The 21,695-nt window shown below is 41.7% G+C and overlaps 4 protein-coding genes across 16 annotated transcripts in view; 2 read left to right on the forward strand and 2 right to left on the reverse strand.

Annotated features, from left to right (window-relative positions):
* Nucleotides 1–305: 305 nt before the first annotated feature.
* LOC128261883 (inositol-trisphosphate 3-kinase homolog) lies at nucleotides 306–7,002 on the forward strand. Of its 2 annotated transcripts, none has more exons than XM_052995815.1 (4): nucleotides 306–1,319; nucleotides 4,929–5,057; nucleotides 5,406–5,515; nucleotides 5,846–7,002. In XM_052995815.1, the coding sequence occupies exons 1-4, from the start codon at nucleotides 996–998 to the stop codon at nucleotides 6,663–6,665; spliced, it is 1,383 nt and encodes a 460-aa protein (XP_052851775.1). In that variant the 5' UTR covers nucleotides 306–995; the 3' UTR covers nucleotides 6,666–7,002. The 2 variants fall into 2 exon arrangements, with proteins under 2 accessions (XP_052851775.1, XP_052851776.1); XM_052995816.1 differs by lacking the exon at nucleotides 306–1,319 and adding an exon at nucleotides 4,401–4,500.
* Nucleotides 7,003–7,648: 646 nt separating this feature from the next.
* Nucleotides 7,649–8,715, forward strand: LOC128261890 (alpha-ketoglutarate-dependent dioxygenase alkB homolog 4). The gene is made up of 2 exons (XM_052995827.1): nucleotides 7,649–8,428; nucleotides 8,488–8,715. Exons 1-2 carry the CDS (start codon nucleotides 7,704–7,706, stop codon nucleotides 8,672–8,674), a joined length of 912 nt encoding a protein of 303 aa, XP_052851787.1. The 5' UTR covers nucleotides 7,649–7,703; the 3' UTR covers nucleotides 8,675–8,715.
* Nucleotides 8,716–8,857: 142 nt separating this feature from the next.
* On the reverse strand, nucleotides 8,858–9,975 carry LOC128261889 (zinc finger protein 236). Its single transcript, XM_052995825.1, has 2 exons — nucleotides 9,781–9,975; nucleotides 8,858–9,729 (listed from the first exon to the last, which is right to left on the reverse strand). Exons 1-2 carry the CDS (start codon nucleotides 9,904–9,906, stop codon nucleotides 8,890–8,892), a joined length of 966 nt encoding a protein of 321 aa, XP_052851785.1. The 5' UTR covers nucleotides 9,907–9,975; the 3' UTR covers nucleotides 8,858–8,889.
* Nucleotides 9,976–10,366: 391 nt separating this feature from the next.
* LOC128261881 (neuronal acetylcholine receptor subunit alpha-7) overlaps nucleotides 10,367–21,695 on the reverse strand; it is a 104,970-nt gene continuing 93,641 nt past the window's right edge. For 6 of the 12 annotated variants that reach the window (XM_052995813.1, XM_052995805.1, XM_052995802.1 and 3 more), the window contains 5 exons: nucleotides 19,951–20,037; nucleotides 15,711–15,820; nucleotides 15,429–15,643; nucleotides 15,182–15,355; nucleotides 10,367–14,198 (listed from right to left, as the gene is read on the reverse strand). In XM_052995813.1, coding sequence (XP_052851773.1) covers nucleotides 14,114–14,198; nucleotides 15,182–15,355; nucleotides 15,429–15,643; nucleotides 15,711–15,820; nucleotides 19,951–20,037 — 671 coding nt within the window. In that variant the 3' untranslated portion in view covers nucleotides 10,367–14,113. Of the gene's footprint in view, nucleotides 14,199–15,181; nucleotides 15,356–15,428; nucleotides 15,644–15,710; nucleotides 15,821–17,779; nucleotides 20,038–21,695 lie in introns of those variants that run through there. The other 6 variants (XM_052995806.1, XM_052995801.1, XM_052995804.1 and 3 more) reach the window with 2 other exon arrangements.

The following is a 21,695-nucleotide window of genomic DNA, read 5'->3' on the forward strand; positions in this document are numbered from 1 at the left end:
GACAAATTCAGTTTTTTTTAATGAAGATTATTCATCACTTTAACTTTAATGGGAATTGAACATTTTTAAATGTACATAAGTAGCTAAGAATGGGATTTAGCAGCCCAAAAATTATTTTTTTGCCTTGGCTAAAGATATTCTTAAACAGTTAGAAATATCATAATTTTAAATTAACCAAGAATTTAAGTTTCCTTGTGTGATCTTGTTATTATTGCCTTATATATGTACATATATAGTTAAATAATATGTATAATATATATATATATTTAAATTGATACCTCCTACTTTGATTTATCGCTCCCAGCGGCTCATTCCTGAAATATCCAGAAGGCTAATGCGATCTCCAGAGGGTGTAGGTGTTGTCCCACCCTCTCTCTTTGGCTCTCCCTGGCGCTCTCGCTCGGTGCTCCCCAGAGAGTCTGCGAGTGCCCCCCTGTTCGTACGCAACTCTTCGGCACTCCGGCACTCCGGTTCCCAGAGAGCACTTCGTTGAATTTCCGACGCGAGCCGACGACAAACGACCATTGCCGATCCGTTGATCACAAAACTGGCTGCCATATGGCGAAACCAGTTAGTCGCCTCCCAGAGCAGCCAGAGTAACGCCTCGATTCTCGATTCTCGCCGATCCACCGATTCGCCGCGATCGACAGTGCTACATACAGTTCCAACGGGACCAAGCGATAAAGATAAAAGTGCAAAAACAAAGCGCACTTAGATAAAGATATCGAAGTTCCCATGCCGAGGCACAGTGCAAGTGAAGTGAAACGAGAACGCAGTTTTGACTAGGAAACAGAAAAGTGCTGAGACTGAGACTGAGAGTCGGAGTCAGAATCAGAATCAGAAACACAATCACAATCAGAATGCAAATGTGTCGAGCATAAAATCGCAAAGCGTGAAAATCGACTAGAGTTCCCAAACGATATACATACATACACTCGAACCAACAGTGTGGGGCCAGCCAAGTGAAACTAAGTGCGCAAGCGATCCGAGTGACTATGACTTCAACGGTGCTCCAGCGGCCAATTCCAGCCAAGTCAGAGAGACACCATCACCAGTCAGGTGCCAACGCGAAGGCCTCCAAGTCAGCCAGCTCCACCAGAAGTCGCTCCACGATGGCCTGGTCCAACGAGAAGCTCCGCTTCTCCTGCATCGACAACATCGGCCTCAAGCAGCTGTGGAAACTGATTGCCCTGGATTCGAGTGCCAGTGCTACCTCCAAGCAGCGCAATGCCATGATGTTGGATGTGGAGCAACAGCAGCAGCAACAGCAGCAGCAGCAGCAGCAGCAAAAGCAGCAGCAATCGAACAATAACAACGAGGTAAGTGGCCGAATGAAAAGAAAGCTTGTAAGACACAAGCAAACAGAGTGACGTCAATGAGGATTGGGGCAACGCATCCACATCCGCGTAGAAAGCCAACCACTGTCAGAGAAAGTGACCAAAAAATAAGCAGAGTTACGTTGCGGAGTCGTGTGTAAACTCCGCCTTGAATGACGTCTGTTTGTTTGTGGAATTTTGTTGAAACAACTGTGGGACCAACCCAGCATTCAGCAACCAGCAACCACCCAGTCACCCACCCGAACTATGCGAAATGCAAACAGAGTGTGGGAGATCTGTGGCTCGGGCTGGAATTCCAATAATCCACGTAACGCCAATTTGCATACTACGGCGGGTCTGCGCTAATTAAAGCAACCAGAAACGAGGCCCGTAAACGTAACGTAGCCGGACACGGCCAGTTATGATCACACATCTGACGGCAGATTGAGATGTGGACTCCCTAGAGGCGTCGCTTGTCCGCCATCGGACAATCGAATCGATTCATTTGATTCCGTTTCATTAAAGACAATTGATTCGTTGACATTCTCCCTTTCGGACAGTTGTGTCCTTATTTCACAAGCCTTTTGTCTGCAGACCGAGTTTATTGACTTCCCAGGCTTTGTGTTTCTCTCAGTGTGTGTCTCTGATTCCGACGAGCTTAAGCACTCTTGAGCATTTCAAGTGTCAAGTGCAGTGGCCCACGCTCTTTTTGGCCTCAGTTTTTATCGGTTAACTTCGGCCATTTTGATATTTTGCTATTTCGCTAGTCTAAGATCAAGGCTTACGACAAGAGCGAAGGTTAGAAGCATAGAGATCGGGTTTGGGGCCACTAATCTAGTTTATATTTTGAGCCTCGGGTATTTATTTATCATCAATTTAAATAAGTCGCTCGGAATTGGACTTAGTCAGATTGGCGGTGAATGCCAAACTTTCGCAGAGTGATTCACAGGGGTTTTCGTGTAACCGCGATGAATGCACCAAAGGGAAAGACGTTATTCACATTGACGCAGATCGGAGGTCTACGCGAATCCGGTTCTCCTTTGGCCAACCAAGTTACTCATGATCACTAAAACTGCGACTTAGATTGTTGGTGCCGCTAGAAAGAAAGATAGTGTGATGGTTAGTCCGAGTTTTCTGATACTTTCTGCCCCTGGGCACACGGATCTAACCCTCTGCTGCCGATGGCTTGAGTGTTGCGATATTAATATTTCTCAAGCCAACTGGTTTGAGGCCCCAGCCTTCCTCCCTCCTCACCCTTCCAGGCGAGCCCCTTGACCTCCAAACGCTGGATTGACGTCAATGCAAATAAACTCCCCGGCGGACCGAGACTATCGATATATGTATCGATGAAACCCCCCAGACTTAGACGGTCTGGGCCAACGTCTTGGCATCGTCTCGGGATCTCGGGATTATAATGTCAGGGTTGTGTTCTACAAAACCTGCGAAGGCTGCTGCACCTGAGACACGCCCACAGCGCGGGGATCCTGGAGAACCAGTTTTGGGGGCACGTAGCAGGTTCAGGGCCAAAGTCCGTCCAGCTTTTGGGCCTTGGGGTGGACCTCTGCGAGACAAGAACCATGCATTGGGGGGCGAAGAAAAAAAATTCGGCAGGTTGATTTTGTTTAATTAACAGCTCAGCCAAAGCGCCTTGACGTCACGCGCATAAATTGATTCAAGCAAAATTTCTGTTTTGCCTCTTTTTGTGTGCTTTAATTTTTTTGTTGCTATTCTGTTTCTGTCGGTTAACACGTTCGTCCGGCGGCTATACAAAATGCTAAGTAGTCATAAATAAACACTACTAAACTGTAAGCTTAGTTAAACGCCGAAATATTGAAATCTAAAAATAACGCTGAGTCTGAGGCTGAAAACACGGCCAAAACGCACTCAGAACCCGAATCCAATTCCCAACTCGAACTCGAGCTTGAACCTTAATAAATGCGAACCGAATCGCTCAAGCGAAAAGTGCTGTAATTTTCTGATGTCAGAGTTAAAGTTAATAATTGTTTTGCTCACTTTTCGGTTTGGCTTTTCATCTGTCACAAGTGATTTTCGCTGATGTTTTTGCCAGACAGATTTTCCCCTGGCATGTAGCATACACGAGTGAACAGAATCCAGTCGATGAGATAGTTAAACATGTAAAAGCACATAAAAATGAAGTAATATCGTAGGCCCAGATTCTCCCACAGTGTGACGCACCTTACCTAATCCAAATCAATGCCCATGTGCTAATTTCGCCCAGGTGGTGTACGTGCAAATATGTGCGAGTATCGGCTATAGAATGGGTCCGCTGCCGATCTGTAGTAAATGCAGTTGTAAAACGAGTAGTCAATGAATAAAAGCCTCTGACGTCGATTAGTTCGATCGAAGCTATAATTAAGTCCCCGTTAAATCAGAAGCGTAACGTGTAACTCCCGATAAAGGTCAGTGCTGACGACACGAACGTTGGACCTCGAATGTTGGTTAATGGAATTTGATAGGCGATGTGCTCCACCTCAAACGAATGTGACATCTTATTAGCGCCTAATTAATACATAATAGGGGGCTTTTGGTTTGTGTTCAGTATGGAAATTCGAGCAGAGAAGGCCGAAGAATCAATCTGCCAATATTCTCATTAACAAGAACGGACCCCAAAATTACCATAAGGTTCTGTTATCCAAATTTCACATTTCAACCAATTTGGTAGTCACAAAAAAACGTGTTTGCCAGCTGATTAGGCGCCATTCATTATCTCTAACCCATATCGGAGTGCCTTTGCAGTTAAGCCGGTGTATTCGCAAATATTTGCCAACCGCAAACTGTTGCAAAATGATAAGGCCCAGATCATACCATACCCTGCTGATAAGGAGCGATGACCCTGGCAACGGGTGTTCACTGTGGTGCCCCTTGGGCACCAGTGACGAAATTGTGCCACATATGCAAATTTGCCAACTTACGTAAAGATCGCAATCAGATCAGCGCAATGTTATTAACCCAAGGGATCTGCAACTGCTACGCAAAAGACGCAGCGTTATCTAAGCAGTTAAGATACGATAATAGTGGCAAGATAGCGAAAAAACAAGAGCAGAAGCTTTATAAGCAGCGGGCATAAACAAGTTCCGAGGCATTTACCTTAATTAGTCAATTAATCAAAGCGGTGGAGTGAGGATTGGGTTGGATCGGATTGGATCGCCTTCTACGCTGACAGGTCGTTATTTGTTATGGCCAATGCTTATGGCTCAATTCGCATAGGCAGCACAAACAAACAAACAAACAAACGGGGCGACAACAACAGCAAAATCAAAAACAAACGCCAACTTTGCATACTAAGTGCCTCATTAGGGACACGGCACTGCCGGGGATCGGTCGTAAACCACACACGACGACCCATCAAGCTGCTCCGCACCGTCTTTTTATATAAGCATAATCAAAACGGGGCCCGCCTAGAATTTTTCGCCGTTTGCCAATATGCATTCGGTTTGAATAATTAATTGACACTCTGCGTGAGTCACAGTTGGGCCAAATCCGAAATTAATTAAAAAAAATGCAATGCATCTATCTTATATAATAATATTTACACACCTTATTTGTTTACTCTTCAACTGACCATATTCCTTTGCATCTCTCTCATTGCAGCGGATTCCCTATGAGAACTGCAACAACTTGGCCGACTATTTGAGTCTCCAAAGAGCGACCCAGACCCAGAGGAGCCACATCCAATCCCAGGCCCCGGCCCAGATGTCCCTGCTGAAGTTCTTGGCCATTGTAAGTACCCGTTGTTTACAACACTCAAGTCACTCACGATGGGACAGAAACTTTCCACCAGCGCTTCCTGCTTGGAACGACGAAGCCTCAGCCTCAGTTTCAGCCTCGGACAATGTGCAATCGGTTGGGTTGGCGGGTTGCCTGCATAAATTTCACATTTACGAGGCTGGGGCGTGGCACTCGGACGAGCAAATAAAATTTGTTTGATTATTTATAATCGCGGGCAGACAATAATGCTTCGTTGTGGCGAAGGAGCGAGGCAAACCCGTTCCCAGCGGCGATAAACTGCGATTTATCAATGAATTCGTATTCCCTTCTGACTAAGGTTCGTTTCTCTTTTGCTTCCAGAATGCCCTAGAGCTGAGCGCCCCAGCAACGCCACATCTCCTCCAGCACCAGCAAACGCAGACGCAGGCAAAGCCCCAGGGCTGGATGCAGCTTTCCGGTCACCCAGAGAGGTAAGGATCACGGGATCATTTATCAATGGGAGCTATGAGCTTATATGCGAGCCAAAAGTTGTTTTCCCTTATATATGTTTTTATCAGCTCAGTACAGGAAGTAGTCTGATTTACTTTTGGGAATATTAAAATAAATTAAAAGATATTTAAAGGGGCAAGATATTAAAGGGGCTCATTTCCAACTATCTAGTATGCGGAAAGTATCGATTTTACGGGGCAAAAGTGATAAATTCTTACTAGTATGCGGAAAACTTTGGTTTTAATAGTCTCGTTTGTAGAAATACATATCTCGACTGAATACTAACTTGAAATTTTTATTTTGTTTTCCAGCATTGTGCCCACGTCCACTGGCATTGTCCGTAAACGCATCACGGGCTTTGAGGACAGCGAGGTGCACGCCTACCGACTGATCTGCCAGGAGCCACAGACCGCTCAGATAGTTCCCGCCTACTTTGGAATGCAGGAGGTTCAGGCACAGCACTTCATTGAGCTGCAGGATCTGCTGGCTGGATTCCGGGATCCGTGTGTGATGGACATCAAGATGGGCAGCCGCACCTTTCTCGAATCTGAGGTCAGCAATGCCACCCTGCGACCGGATCTCTATCAGAAGATGATCGCCGTGGACGCTGAAGCTCCAACGCCGGCGGAGCACGAAGCGAGGGCCATTACTAAGCTGCGGTACATGACCTTCCGCGAGTCCCTGTCGTCCTCGCACTCCAAGGGCTTCCGGATCGAGGCGCTACGTCTGCGCGGACGGCCGCCTGTTAAGGACTTGAAGACCTGCCGGAGCAGCGAGCAGATCGTCCAGACCATCGAACAGTTCCTGGCCGCCCGGCGATCCGTGCAGAAGGAGCTGCTGAAGCGACTGAAGCACATGCGCCTGGTCATCGAGCAGTCGTCCTTCTTCGCCCGCCACGAGATCGTTGGCTCCAGCATCTTCATCGTCTACGATGACGAGAGGGTTGGCGTGTGGCTGATCGACTTTGCCAAGTGCCGGGAGCTGCCCCCGCAGGTTAGGGTGGACCATCGCAGCGCCTGGACGCCGGGCAACCGGGAGGAGGGTCTGCTTCGCGGAATGGACGAGCTCATCCGCTCCTTCGAGGAGGTCTACGCCCGCTGCGGTTCCCATCGCAGCTGCCTTAAAATCTAATGGATGGATCGATAGCAACTGCAGCTGGATCTGCACCAAAAGACTGATCACCCAAGCTCCATTTGTACAGAGAGAAGTAGAAAGAAGAAACACGGATTCATCGCATCGCTCGGGCTGAGCTCCACCTTATATTACCTACTTGTTCCATATTGGAAAACCCTGGCTTCAGCTCGGTTACCTTTAGAAAGAGTAAGACTAGCTGGAGATGAAAAAAAACGATTAGTATTGATCACCAAGCAGCATTTGTTTGATTGAAACAGGTCTAAAATAAGTATTTGTAAATGAAATCTAAATTTAAAAACAAGAATTAAAATCTCTTAAGAATATGAAACTTGAATTTCGTCTTTATTATACCTATTAATGAAGGACCAACGTAAATTGTTTGTGATAGATAAATGTTTGTCGGTAAGTTAATTGTATGGTTGTCTTTCATACAAAAGCTATTTTAGAGTGAAGAAAAGTTAAGCTTGAAAGTTATAATTTTTTGTTACGTTTTCAAGGTGATGCCACATAAAATGGCACATTCGCAATATGCTTATTACTTAACATTTCCATTAAGATTAAAAACTTTAGCCTTAGACTTAGACATATAACTTTTAACTAACATTAAGAAATTAATTACAACTTATATTTTCCTTTTTTTCGGCTTAAATATTTGTATTGACAGAATTTTTTTCTTCTAATCTTTTAGCAAATTTTATCAATTTGAATCCATTTCACGATTAGTTAATTTAAACTAAATTAAAAATTGAAAAAGAAAACAATATTTTATTTATTCTTTTAAAAAATTTGATTAGGTTTAATCAAGCACACGAATTAATCAAATTAAATATAACATTTAAGTTTTAATTAAACAGCCTCAATTCAAATTATGTTAAAAGCCCGCCAACAGAGCACCTAACAGCACTCTGTTACATTTTACAGAAGCTCATTTTTAGTATTTTTTAAAATTAACAGTGAACATTGGTTGGTATATTGTAACTTCCCAGCAGCGGTCACACTGACGGTTTGTTTTTAACGTGTTTGTGCAATTTAAGGATGAATACAATTCGTCCTTGCGGTTGCAAGGGCGTCCGCACCTGTTTGAGCTGCGAGCAGGACTTCCAGATAGCGAAGCCCTCGCTGCGGGAGCAATTTCAGCAGCTGGAATCGTGGTCATACTGCGTGCACTGCGAACTTTTGCAGCCTGGCTGGGATACGACCAAGGTGCAAGATGCCCATGGAGAACACACAAAGGACGAGGGTCTGCCCCTGCCGGGAATCCTGGTGCAGGAGGAATTCCTCAGCGCGGAGGAGGGTTCCCAGCTCCTTGCCGACCTGGACGCCCTGCCCTGGGATATCTCGCAGAGCGGCCGGCGAAAACAGAACTTCGGGCCCAAAACAAACTTTAAGAAACGCAAGCTTCAGGTGGGCTCCTTCTCTGGATTCCCCAGAACCACGGAGTACGTGCAGCGGCGCTTCGAAGAGGTTCCCCTGCTGCGTGGCTTCCAGACCATTGAACAGTGCTCCTTGGAGTACGAGCCCAGCAAGGGAGCCAGCATAGATCCGCATGTGGACGACTGTTGGATCTGGGGCGAGCGAGTGGTCACGGTAAACTGCCTCGGCGACGCCGTGCTCACCCTCACGCCGTACGAAGTCCAGCAGGCGGGCAAGTATAACCTGGACTTGGTGGCACACTACGAGCAGGAGTTGCGAGAGCCGTTGTTGACGGATGAACAGATGACCAAGTACGAGGGAAAGGTGCTTCGCATACCAATGCCAAAGTAAGTTTTTATACTTCTCACATTTTCACTGACTTACTAAATCCATTTTTGCTGTTAAGCCTCTCGCTGATTGTCTTGTTGGGACCGGCGAGGTACCAGTTCGAGCATTCCGTACTTCGCGAGGATGTCCAGGAGCGACGCGTATGCATAGCCTACAGGGAGTTCACGCCCATGTATATCAATGGAGAGGACCGACATAAGGGAGATTCTGTGCGTGAAAAGTCCCAACTATTTTGGGAAACATAGTTTGAACTTGTGGAAATATTAAATTGTAAATACGCATTATACAGTGGAAAGTTTGCATTGATAGTAGCAGTTGGTTTGAAACTCACAACCAAAAACATCAAATATTTTAAGAAGTAAACTACACAAAAGCTATGATGGTGTAGAGGAACATGAGGATCTTGTGCGATTCATTCCCAAAAATGAGGTAAGAGCTTATATAAGTCTGTAAATCAACTTTATTGATTTCGTGGACTGTCCTGGTCCGTGGTGGCTGGTCTGTAATCCAGCAGTGCCACCTGGGCGGGCAGCTGGACGCCGTGGATTTTCTTAAGATGAGCCCTCAGATTGCTGCTGGTGCTGAAGCTGTTGGAGCAGACGACGCACTGGTGGTGCGAGTGCTTGTGCCGGATATGTTCGTTGAGATCGCGCACCTTGGCGAAGGCCGTGGTGCAGTACTTGCAGACGTGCGAGTTGCGCACATGGGTCTTCAGGTACTGGGGCGAGGCGTAGGCCAGCGGGCAGTACTGGCACTTGTAGATGGCTTGGCTGCCACTGGGCTCCACGTCGAGCAGGCGATTGGTCTCGTTGTACTCGTCCAAGTTGTAGTGCTTTAACTCGACAGCCGCGTAGTCAACGGTGCGCATCTCGTAGGCGGGTGGCTCCAATAGCTGCAGGCGGGAATCAGACAGATCCAGACGTGGTTGGGCGGTTGTGGCGGGCAGAAACTCGGACACAATCAGTGAGTCCTGATTGGCCAGCCTCTGGGAGGGCTTTGGCCCTGATTCTGCCCTTCCCTCCATTTTTATTGGCTCTGCCAGTTGCTCGGGTTCTAGTACAATAATGTCCTGTGGTGCAAACTCCTCCCAAGCCTCGCAATCCTCTCCTGCCTTCGTTTCCGCATGCTCATCCTTGGCATCTGGCTCCAGGCACATTTCCACCTGCGCCTCGTTGTAGAGCTGCAGGAGTTGCTGGTTGGCGAACTTGAGCTTACGGAAAAAGGAATATTGCTGCTGACATTCCTCCAGGCAGCCACTGCAAATCATGGGCAGCTCCTCAGTTAAATTCAGCGCTATGTTCTGGAATAAAAGGTGTTTTGATTGATGTTTAACCCATTTTAATGACCATACCCTGCCGAACATGGCCTGTATCAGCTCGAGGACAGTGTGATCCGAGCTGCCGCTGCTCCTGTGCTCCCTGATGTCCACCGCAGCGCTGTCCACAAAACAAATGCGGCATAATTTACGCAGGTCCATTGAAATTAAATGTCAACAAAAACATGTAAACAGATAACAGTGTGGCTGCAGATCGCAAGGCAGAAGTTCTTAAGGTACGTATGGTATTCTGTCTTGAACATTATAAAGTATGTTTTGGTATTTTTTCGCAATTTAATAACGGTCGACTTGCGGTCTTACTAATTTTGAGTCTAGGCCTAACTGTTATTTTCGAAAATAACATAAATCACTATGGACTACCATATACAGCCGCAGAACTAAAAATCTGCTGCGATGGTCCGATCGTATAAATAAACTATTGTTTAAAATAAAAATTGATAAGAAAGCAGTTATATTATACCGTAGTTCTCTGTTGAAGCAGCGGGATTTCAAAATTCAAATCCTCAGTTACCTGTTTCATTCTGCAAGCATTTAAAAGTGTACCTAATTTTGTACGATTTTTGCCCACAATTCATAAGTAAAGCCAACTCTTCGTTTTTGTTCTCTTTTCAAAATAAATTTTTATTCAGTTTTTGTGTTTTTGTTGCAATCATGTCTCTCGATTTTTAATATTAATTTGTTTATTATTTAAATCATTTAATTCATTTGTTTTTTTTTCTTAAAATTAATTATTATCGTCAATGTGACGAAAGTTATTTGTCTGCCAATAATATTTATCGACAACAGACTTCTTGCTAATTTTTTTGTTTCTGTTTTAGCCGTTTGTTTTTTTACATGCATAATTTTTGGGAAGATTTTATGGTTTTTCTCGCGTTTGGCAATCGACAGAAATTCAGTAACGGTGTTAATAATTATGCAATTAGCTATTTAAATTGATGTGGTAGTTGGGCTCGGGACACAGGTGGAGGTTTGGATTTGGAAACGGGCTTGCTTTGCAGGTTTCTGCTTGGGAAAGTTAGTGCTAAACACTTGCAGTTTATAGACTAAGTTTTTCTTGTCGTTTAGTTAAATGCTAATTTTTAAATATATTTGCCTTGTTTAAAAAAGTGTCTCGAATCGGTTTTTAATGCGCTATTTATTGTTGAACTCTGTTTAATTGCCCTGGGGGGTGAACATGCGGAGTGCAATTGAAACGAAAATCGAACTCTTCGGTTTGCTGATTTCTTTATTTTGTAATACGAACAATTCGAATGCTTCATGTCTGACTGTGTGTGTGGGCGTGTACCAACCGTTTTGTAATTAGCTTTTTTGCATTTCGCGATTGCGTGTAACTCTGATCAGAGGAAATTAGTTATTACTTGCAAAGTAAGTTTAGTAGTAAGTAAGTAGTAGAGTTTTCAAATGAAAAAACATTTTCCTTTACTACAAGTTTGCTTTTGCGGTAATTTCATTTTCATCTCTTATTTTTCATTTGTCATTTTTCATTTTTAAATTCGTTTATCGTTTTAGTTTTTGCCTCCATTCATTATCTCATTATCTCGGGTAATCGCGTAGGTTGCCCTCTCCTAATGTAGGACGCTTAGTTTATGGCTCCTTCTGCAGGTCACCTCATTTTTATAATTGCCTAGTTAACGCTATTTTATTATTACTTGTATTATACATAATCTCGTACATGTAGAGTTCAATCTTTTAAAGAGTGTAGAAAATGGTTTGCTTTTTAAAACAGCTTCTTTTTATCAAAAAGACATCCATACACATATACATAGTTATGATTATGCGCCTAGCTGCTCAAATATTAGCACTAAATTAATTATAAAAAAATTAAATTTAAAATGCACACACCATTCCTCAACTCTAACTCTCGATTTCCGATGCATTCTGATTCTGATTCGAATTCTAATTCTCATACTTCTTCGATACCGCCTTAACTCAAGATCTCAATTTAAATCTCGATTTTCCGATTTCGAATTGGAATTCGCACTCGAATTTGACTAACGTTCGAAAAACAACAACCTCATGGGGACAGAGCAGTTTTCGGTAGGATTACGCATCGCTCTGGGCGTAAGTAAAAGTCGTCTCATATCAAATCTAAATTTAAATGTAAATGTAAATGTAAATGCAAATAAAACATACAAAGTGAGTGTATACACATATAACGCTTAAATCTGATCTGCAGTTCCTTCAGTTGATTCAGCACTCGATTGGGTTTGGGTTCCTTCTGACAGCGGGTGTATCCTATAGGGCCGATCTGATTTCCGTTAAGTAAACTTTTCGTCTGGCTATCAAAAGTGGTTCGTCACACAATTCTGTTAGAAATTCTCTTTGGCAGGACAACGTAAAAATGATTAATCGAGGGGACAGAGGAGTGCGATTAACTCGGCAGTGTTGCTATGCTTCTTCGTCCTTCAATCATTATCGATTTCTATCTGTCGATTCTTCACTTTCAACAAGGAGGTAGGTTTTTCATTGATTTTGGTTTTGTGTAGAAAAAACATTCACGTTTAAAGGTTTCTTAGGTGGGTTCCGGAAAGTGTGTTCGAGTTGGAGTTCGTCTTTTGGGGGCTATACCGTAAATATCACTGTTTTGCTTTGTGTGAGGGGAGAGCAGAGTAAAGTAGACAAAAATTCGAAGCTCGTTTCTAGGAATACACAGGGTTGTAGATATATAGATATAGATATAGACAGAGAAAGAAGTCAACCGAAAACTATGCGAAATTTCCAACAAAATTGTGATTTGTGTCTTTGTGATTTCGAGTTGCATTGAGTTGGGTTGGTTGGTTGGCTTTGTGGGGCACTGTTCTGTACTGTTCTGTACTGTTCTGTTCTTGCGCTGCTTAGTGTCTTTAGTTTTGCTCGTTTCCGTATCGTTTTATTAAAAATATATCCATATATATATGTGTATGTATATATGCGGTGATATATGTGTCATAAAATATATATACACCTTTTCATCTTGTATTTTTCGGTTTTGGTTTCTCTGGTTATCGATTTCCGTTTATTATTACTTCGACTAATTAATTGGTGACTATAACTCGGTTTTTTTTCGCCCGCGGGTCGTTTGTCTTCATGCTTACTCAATTTGCTACCATATTTCAACAATAAATTTTCTAAAAACATGATGTTCAGCGAACATGCTTCCCCACAGTGTGTTCTTGAATGCGTCTTTTAAAAATTAATTCAATTCACTATGAGTATATGTATATATAGACCTTTGTTTATATCCATTATTATGTGTCAGTTTGTTACCATTTACAATCAGCTGTCTTTCAAGCAACTCTTCAAAAGCGTTTCCATAGTGAAAAAAAATGAAATTAAGTAAAATTTAAATAAGAATTTAATAATAGTGGGTTGAATAAGAAACACAAGTATGGTTCGTATAAGTGTTTTCATTGGGATCATATTTTGTTTGCAAACTGGAATGAAGGAAATCAAACAAAATATTGTTGGTCCACGTGATCCCAAAATGAAAACAGAACAGGAATATATTAAAGCCTAAAACGGCAGACAATAAAGGGTCATCGTCCCTAGCCTCCTGTTCTACTCCTGCTTACACTTTCCAACGAATAAATGGTTACTTTCCCTTGTTTTTGCATTTGTCAATTAAGTGCTTCAGTGTCGGTGTGTCTCTGTATGTGAGTGTGTTGCCATTTTAAATACATATCTAATGTCTCATAGGAACAATCTCTTATATATATCATATATCTTAACTGTGTGTGTGTGTGAGTGTCTGTCCTCTGTTCGTCTTACATAAATTATAACAACTCAGCATATTAATTAACTTATAACTCTGTTATTGTACATACAATTACCTAGATGTATGTGAGTCTGTCCGTCTGTCTGTCTGTGTCAGTGGGTATACACATGTAACCTTTGTGTGTCCCGTCCCGCGATGTTTCTTTGTTCTTCTCTTCGTCCTGCTCCTCCTTGTGCTCCTCCATCTCCATCTCCATCTCCTCACCTCCTTCTTCGGCTATTCCTATGCAAATTTTTGTTTCATTTCTTGTTGTTTGCTTAACTCTTATAATTCTTTGTGTGTGTGTGTGTGTGTGTGTAGCTTACTTAACACTTTTTTCGGTTCTTGTACGGCAGTAATTTTTGCTTTTTTGTTTGGTTTGTCCATAAAATATTTTTAGTACATGATTTTGTATCGTTTCTTTTTTCTTGCGATATTTTCTTTGCTCATTTTGTTGACTTAAAAATGTAATTAACAATTTTTTATTTGCATTATTTTTGTTGTATTTTTTTGTTTGCTTTGTTTCGAAGCAGCTTCGCTAGTTTTTTGGTTTTTGAAAAAGAACTTAACTAGGCGATTCCGTATCCGTAGCTTAATTGTCTAATTCCAGCGTCCTTATTGCACAATTATGTGCGGAGCCGAGAGCAGCACGGTAACCGTTGCAATAATCGTGAAGAGCGTGAAAACAATTAAACAAAATCTGTGGAGTAGAAGAGCAAGCAGAGCGGCAGCAAACAAATCAGCATGGCCTCCAAACAAAATGGCGGCCGACCGGTAGTCGGCCATCTTTCAATATTTGCGTCACGCGTATGGGTATGTGTGTGTGGATGAGTGTGAGTGTGTGCGTGTGCATGCGTGAGCCAGCGACTGTGTGGGTTCACTCCGCCGGAAGTCGAGCAGCCTAATTGTTTGACTTTGCCGGGCAGACTGCTGTCGAATCCTGCCGGCTTGGTTCAATAAGTTCACACCAACTCGCAAGCACACATCTTAGAGTTCATTATTGCGTGTGCGACTGCGGAGGAATTATCCTCCTGCCCAGGAATTATCCAAAGCCCCGATAGGTACCCTAAACAGATAGTGTCTTAATGTCATCCAGGGTTTTCTTGTGGGGGTGTTTCAAACCTAATTATCTATAACTTTTAACCAAAAATTCCTCCCGACTTATAATACTTTGCTAGATTGGAAAAAAATTAAAATAATATTCTCCTTTTTTTTGTTGCTTTAAAAAAAATAATTTTTAAATTATTTATTTTTAATAATATATAAATTTCAATATTGGCTTTTAAAAATAAAAAATCTGAACGGCTGTATTCTAATGATGTCAAATATACGTTTTTTCAAGGAAATATAAAAGATATTGCCAATTTCGTATTTTGACTTATATATTTTGGTGCTGCTTATATTAATTTTTAACCTTAATCTGTATTTGTACAGCAGAAGAAATAAATGTAAATTATGTAAAGTTCGCAAACCTTTTAAGTGTTTAAAAAAACATTTCCCCACCGAATTATATATAAAATATCCCTTTAACCAAATTATCTATCCATTATGTACTAAATCGTTATATTTCTAAATCGTTTTCCCAGAAAAAGTTTTTAGTGGGTATTTGTATACTTATTTTTCTGTGTAATTGTGTATTTGTAATGCAGCAGTTTTATATTTATGATGGGAATGGAAACTCACCTATCCACAACCATTGCCGCGAACTTCCAATCGCCAATCAATTCCGCTTCGTCGTCAGCTTTGCGCATGCGCGCCGTAATAAATTGCAATTCTTTGAGAATTAGGGTAAGATCTTTGTGATTGCAGCCGATGGCCGTGTGGTGTTCCTCCACCGTTGTTGGCCGGCCAAAGCTACTGCAGAGGAGCGTATTTGCATCGAGGCAGGGGGTTAATCTGAACACTAAAAGACCGAAAGTGAGATACTTACGCCGAGGAACCGATGGCCGTTTGGGAGCCCGATATTGTGTGCCGAAAGTCGTCGTCGATGTCGAGGACATTGGCCAGCAGGGACTTCGAGGAGCGCTCCTTCAGCTCCAGCTCCTTCATGCGATTGCTTAATAGTATTGTTTTGCGTGTGATCTTGCGGCCGGGTCGACCCATCCGCAAGATCCAGGGCAGCCATTGTAGGAAAACGGATTTGATCTGGCAAGTGAGGAGCCAAAAGTCAGGCGGGGAACAGTGAACGGAAATCTGGTGGGGATTGACTCACCCACGGTGGCATCTCGTGGATGTCCGCTGTGCGATGGTGATAGTTGAGCACCACTACTGTCAGCACCACCGACGATGCGACCATGAACATGATGCAGTTGAAGTAGGTGCCTGGGGGTGGTGCGATTGCGATTGTGGGATTGCGAATTTGTCGATTGGGGGGTGAACAGAGAGCAGAGAAAAATCGTATGTTAGAGTGGTGCTCTGGTGAAGCTCCAAATCATCGAAACACTAAGAACAAAAGCTCAAAATTATAATTTACAAAAATAGTACAACATTACTTTAGTTTAGCTTCATTTCATGAAAGACTTTGGTTAGATTTACGATTAGAGAAAGTAGCTTGATAAGTTTACTGTGTTGTTACAATGCTGTGACTATGTTACTTTACTCTAATTTACGTTGCGGATGCCACTAAGTAATATCTAAAGATAGCCACTACGTTTGATTTTTATTCGATACTTTTAGGTTTCATTCTTTATCATGCAGTTTAGTGTAAACTGTTTTTACTGGGGATCATGCATGGGCTTTTGGCTTTAACAATTGGAAACGAAATTGGAGCGAAGGACAGTCAAATCATTTTATTTCCGAAGCTAAAAAATAATTAACAACAGAATATATTTTAATATTTCGTAAGTCATTGCAACCAATTGGAAGTTACTTATTCTTATTTTTTCGGATAGTTATCCTTAGTTCATAGACAATTGCTGGTATCAAAAATAATGTTGTTGATGTTTTAACTGAATTAAATATGTTAAAATTATATGATTACTTTCAACTCAACTGTCCTTTGCTACTTCTACTCTAACCAAATACGAATAGCAAGCATTTTTGTTGAGGGCTGGGGTCATTGGTTAATTTTGTCTGGGTCTGTGATTTTCAACTTGTTCTAGATAATGCTGGGAATCGATATTTTAATTGCTTTGGCGAACGGATTATGTGCTTGCAATTGATTTAACGTTTATGCAGTTTACTGTATGCTCTCTGAATATTTAATAACAATTTAACAATCGGTTTAATTAGTTCGTTGTTTTGAGTAGACTTTTGATACTTGGGTATGAGGAACAAGGCCTATTGGCTAACTGCGATTACCTAAAGCGTAGAATTAAGTATGTACAAAGCGTTTCCGGTTTGCGGGTGGGTGGACAAGCAGAGCAAGGGCACCCTAAGACGCAAAACCGGAAACCGAATCGGGATAGAATCGAGTGTGGTTATTGTGTTAGTTGGACTTTGTCTCAGAGTCAAAGAGGTTCAGCCAAAAGTCTAAAGAAGCGGAGGTTGTTCGGTTGGGTTTGGGTTCGGGTTCGGGTTTAGGTAATTTTTGGGTTCGGGCTTGGGTTCCAAAAATACTTTTCGGTTCATCATCTGCATCTCGTGTTTATCCAGTTGGAGTTGGATCATGCTCTGCATCGCTTAACATTCTTTTACCTACTTTAGTCGGTCTAGTTTGGTTTTTACAATATTCACTTTGATTTTTAGCGAAAACTTTCGTTAGGTCTAAAGAGTACTTTGTACAATCGTTTTTTTTTTTGGTTTTCATATTCATTTGTTTTGATTTATCAGCTAAAAGAGAGAAAAGTTTTTGGTTGTTTTTAAAGCTCTAAAATTTAAATTTAGTTTGTTTGGATTTTTGATTTTTGATTGTTTTCGAAATGATAAACTCAAGGTTACAAACGAGTCAATTGAAAGTTCGAATACCTAAGAGCGGTACGGCTTCGCTGGTTTTCGTAATGACATTGCCGACCAGCAGGGAGAAAACTGTTTGCGACAGTAGTATAGTGACACCTGTAAAATATTTTGTCAAATTTGGTCAGATCTCGTGTGTGTGTGGATCGGGAAAGGTCTCGTGAATCGACGCTGTTTGTCCGTCCGGAGGAGTGTCGTCGGTATCTGATTGAGTTGGGAAACAGGGAATAGGATCCAAGAAAGCTTCGGGGTTAGACTAAATGATATTTTTTGGCTGAACCTTCTCGCAGAGAACACAACACAACTTAACACACTAGAAACCGCCCGGTCTGCAAGCATTGTTTATTTGATTTACTTAATTTATTTGATTTATTCGTTGTTTGTTGGTTTTCGGGGGTGAGTGCATTCCAAGTGGACAGTGGTTTTCTGTTATCTGTAAGCAAACGAATCCGCGACCCATTTCAACAAACAAACAAAATAAGCGAATTAAGCGAAATGATATTTTTGCAATACAAGATATGCAATCGAGCGATCAGTATTTACATTTGGACATTATTCAATTAAAATTCGATAGACTTCGTTCACAGTTTGAGTTCTCAAAAAGGTTCTCAAGCAAAAAATATCATTCCGAGAAATGGGTCAAACAGTATATCGAAGGTGAGTTCGCATAGAGGGGGTTGGGGGATATATACGTGATCGGGAGTTTGGGTGGGTGGTGTGGTGGGTGGCACAGACAATAGCTAAGAAAGTTAAAGTAGCGTGTGTGGGTGGGTTCTTGTGGGTGGTGGGTGGCTGGTGGTTGGTGGTTCTTGGGTGGAGGTGGTCGTGGCCATGACTGAGAGTTTCCTGTGTGACGGGTGAGCGAGCGATAACGATAACGATAACGAGAACGAGCTTCAAGATGGTGACAGTACTCATGGACAAACCAAGGGTGAAAAACATATCTTCTTTTTGTGGCGGTTATGGTGGTGGTCGTGGTGGTGGTGAAGCAATGCAAAATTCGATAATCTATTCATGGGCGAGTGAGTGGGTGGGTGGCGTGATAGTGACAGTGAGAGTGAGAGTGAGAGAACCAAATCAAACACAAATCAAAGCTGTTAGCAAAAAAGTCAAATAATACAATACAAGACATAAAACTTCTTTCTTTCTTTTCTTTAATTGATTTCTTTCTTTCTTTCGGTTTGAGTGTCTGTGACGACGACATCATTAAGCATGTCATATATGCGCCAGATGTGCTTTCATCTGCGCCTTCGTTTTCATTTCACAAGTATTATCCCAAACTCACTTGCATTGAAATCTGTCTCATAAGTATCTTTTGTAATTACATATGGGTTGAAATTGAGGGAGTGGCGTTTGAACGAAGAAATTGAAGCGAAAGAAGTACAAGCAAGGTGTACTGCAATACATAACAGTTTATATATAGTTCGGTTATATTGTATACATGATCGTATGACGGAAGTTGAGTAATTTCAGAAGGAACTTGCCAAGGCGATGCTTCGATGCACTAGATAAAGCTTGATATTTTTGAATGCATTAGTTCAACTTGAATTTGAAAGGATCTATAACATCATGAACGCCTCGCCGGTAAAGTTCGAGGAATGGAGTATATATACTGAAGGGAATTTGATCGATCATTGGTGCGGCATCGCTGGAATTCGAGAAGCCGAACTTCAACGACGCTGTGTGGAAGAAATTGAAGAGAAAATGGAAACGGAAGTGGAAGTGGAGGAAGTACAGATCGGAAGTACATATAGATAACGATAGCATTTAAAAGACTGCCCTAACTTGTGTTCTTTGCTGGCTAGGCTAGCTGGGGACTTGATCTAAATTGACTTGAATAAGAAGCAAACCAAAAATATTGTTGATTGTTCAAATGAAGATAGAAGGATATAGGCATAGTGATAGAGAGAGAGAGAGATATATAGATATATAGAGGCAACAGAAGATAGTATGATCAACTAAGAAACTGCTTCGATATATATTGATACATATTTGTATTATTTGATATTATAACTTCAAGTTCAGAACGATTGAGAAGATAGGTTGGGACAGAGAGAACGAGTTGGAATTAGAATTGATTTGATTTGGTTTAGTTTGGTTTGGTTTAGTTAAGTTAGTAAGTACTTAGCAAAGTTGTTGTAATTAGTAAACATAGTACGACGCACACAAATAACATTTAACAACTTTTGTCACTTTAGAGTTGGATATTGTTTGACTTGGTTGGTTAGACTAATACTTTATTTAAGTTTAAGTTCGGTTTGGTTTCTTTTTGGCTTTGGTTTGTTTGGGGATTATATATGCGAACAATTTAGCAATGTGTGTGAGTAATATAATCGTAATAGATATGTATATATATAGGTAACAACAATAACAATAATATTCATGAATATATATATGTAGTTACATATATATGTATATATACTGATATATATACACATATATTTAGGCGTGTACGTGTAAATCATATTAAGTACTTTGTTAATTATTCTTTGGTTTTGTTTTGACAAATTTGAATATATATTTGCATTTGGTAAGTATGTTTTAAATGCAATCGCTACCTAACAAGGGGATTGCATCAGATACTTGGGGCAATGTCTCAGCTACAAGGTTGAGAAACACTGTGAGCGATAGAAGAATTGTAACTCCTGAAACAAAAGAATTTCGTTTTCGTTTTGAAAAATACAATAACAACCACACAAAAACAAATGACACAATCAAAATGGAACTCAAAAAGCGTACGTTTATGTATGTTCAAGTGTATCTGTATCCTTTTGGTGGCGTGTGTTCGTGTACTCGTGTATTCGTGTATTCGTAGACATATCGAGGACTTCGGAGGGGTATGTGGGTTCAGTGGTTGGGCAGTGGCAGTATAGGTTTGGGTTCTGTGTCTTTGTATCTGTATCTGTATCGGTTCGAGGTTTGGTTTTCCGCAGCGCCTTTCGGGCCGAACAATTTGGAAATTGTAGATGGGAGGTTTTTGTTGGCTATTTAGCATTAGCATTTATCGGTTTCATTGATCTTGATCTCTGAATGAAGTGTGCTCGAGTGTGGATGAGTATATGCCTGAGTATGCTGCGAACTCAAAAATCGATTGGGGTCCAACAGAAATCGGGGCCTGGAAGGGAAGTGAGGGCCAAGGGTATATAATCAGGGGAGTTCTCTCAAAGTTTACCCCCGATGAGATGCTGTGAGGTTAAATCTCTGAAGGTATTCCCCCCATTTTATGTCGCTTGGATCGGAAAGAATGGGCACAAAATGTTCACAACATCTCGGAGTATTAAAAATATATTTTAACTTTTCAGGAGCTTAGCGGTTAGAGGGGTTGGCAAGGGGGGGGACTACAACTTTGACCCATTAGTATGGCGAAAGAGGAACAGGAAAAACTTTGAAAGTAGCGCAAGTTTTTCTTGGTTTGAGAATATTTGAAAATTGAACTCGAAGTCGACTCAACCTCACTTGCACTACGTGTTGCCAATTTGCCACGCCCACATGCCCGCCCCATTTAATTTGCTACGTGCTTCGACGAAAGAGATGGCACCAAACTTGGAAGCGAGAGAGAAGAGACGCGACTAAATGGGCAGTAAGAAGGTAATTTTGCACATCGCATGCAAATGGTTTGTCAAGTCTCTAAGACGGCTGTTTGGAGATGGGGATTGGCGGTTGATGTTACGGATTCGGTTTCGGAACGGGTTAATATATATATATATAGATACGTGACATAATATGAACGCATGATGGGCTCGACATCATGAACGATACGATATTATGTGGAGTTGCAACTCTACCATCTGATCAAATGGATCTGCATAAATGCAAGTTCAAATGTTGCTTCGATTTTGGTTTCATTTAGGCTTTATCGTTTAGGTGGAGATTCGTTTAGCGCTACGGTTCTATATGGTTCGAGGGTTCGGTTTTAGATGCCAGGAGTTTACGGGTTGCAAATGACTGGTTTTTGCGGTTTAGATTTATAGATACATTTCCAGGTTGTTGAGCAAGAAGAGCTAGATTAGTTTGGTGTTGTTAGTGGATGGGTTTGTGGCTTTTGGTTGTTGGTTTGGTTGTTGGTGTGAGAATTCGATTCGTTTCTTGCGAGTAAGTAGGTGCAAGTTCAAATAGTTCTTCACGGAATTCGGAACAAGAAGTAGAGATATAGTGGCTATATGGATATTGACAAACTGGTATATATACTGAAATAGCGAGAGCGAAAGAGGATTAGGACAGAGTGTTGAGAAGGTGTAAAGCTTTGGATTGCTTTCGGTTCTAGCCTCTTTTTTTTTTTTCTTTTTTTTTTTTTTTTGTTGAG

The sequence above is a fragment of the Drosophila gunungcola genome, unplaced genomic scaffold, assembly GCF_025200985.1.
Source record: "Drosophila gunungcola strain Sukarami unplaced genomic scaffold, Dgunungcola_SK_2 000001F, whole genome shotgun sequence".
Taxonomy (NCBI): domain Eukaryota; kingdom Metazoa; phylum Arthropoda; class Insecta; order Diptera; family Drosophilidae; genus Drosophila; species Drosophila gunungcola.

Bases quoted from the DNA above. Each gene is read 5' to 3' on its own strand.
- LOC128261883 (XM_052995815.1), top strand. From the start codon at position 996: ATGACTTCAACGGTGCTCCAGCGGCCAATTCCAGCCAAGTCAGAGAGA. The intron at 1,320-4,928 runs GTAAGTGGCCGA...CTCTCATTGCAG, and splicing joins AATCGAACAATAACAACGAG to CGGATTCCCTATGAGAACTG. The intron at 5,058-5,405 runs GTAAGTACCCGT...TTTTGCTTCCAG, and splicing joins TGCTGAAGTTCTTGGCCATT to AATGCCCTAGAGCTGAGCGC.
- LOC128261890 (XM_052995827.1), top strand. From the start codon at position 7,704: ATGAATACAATTCGTCCTTGCGGTTGCAAGGGCGTCCGCACCTGTTTG. The intron at 8,429-8,487 runs GTAAGTTTTTAT...TTTGCTGTTAAG, and splicing joins CTTCGCATACCAATGCCAAA to CCTCTCGCTGATTGTCTTGT.
- LOC128261889 (XM_052995825.1), bottom strand. From the start codon at position 9,906: ATGGACCTGCGTAAATTATGCCGCATTTGTTTTGTGGACAGCGCTGCG. The intron at 9,730-9,780 runs GTATGGTCATTA...CTTTTATTCCAG, and splicing joins TACAGGCCATGTTCGGCAGG to AACATAGCGCTGAATTTAAC.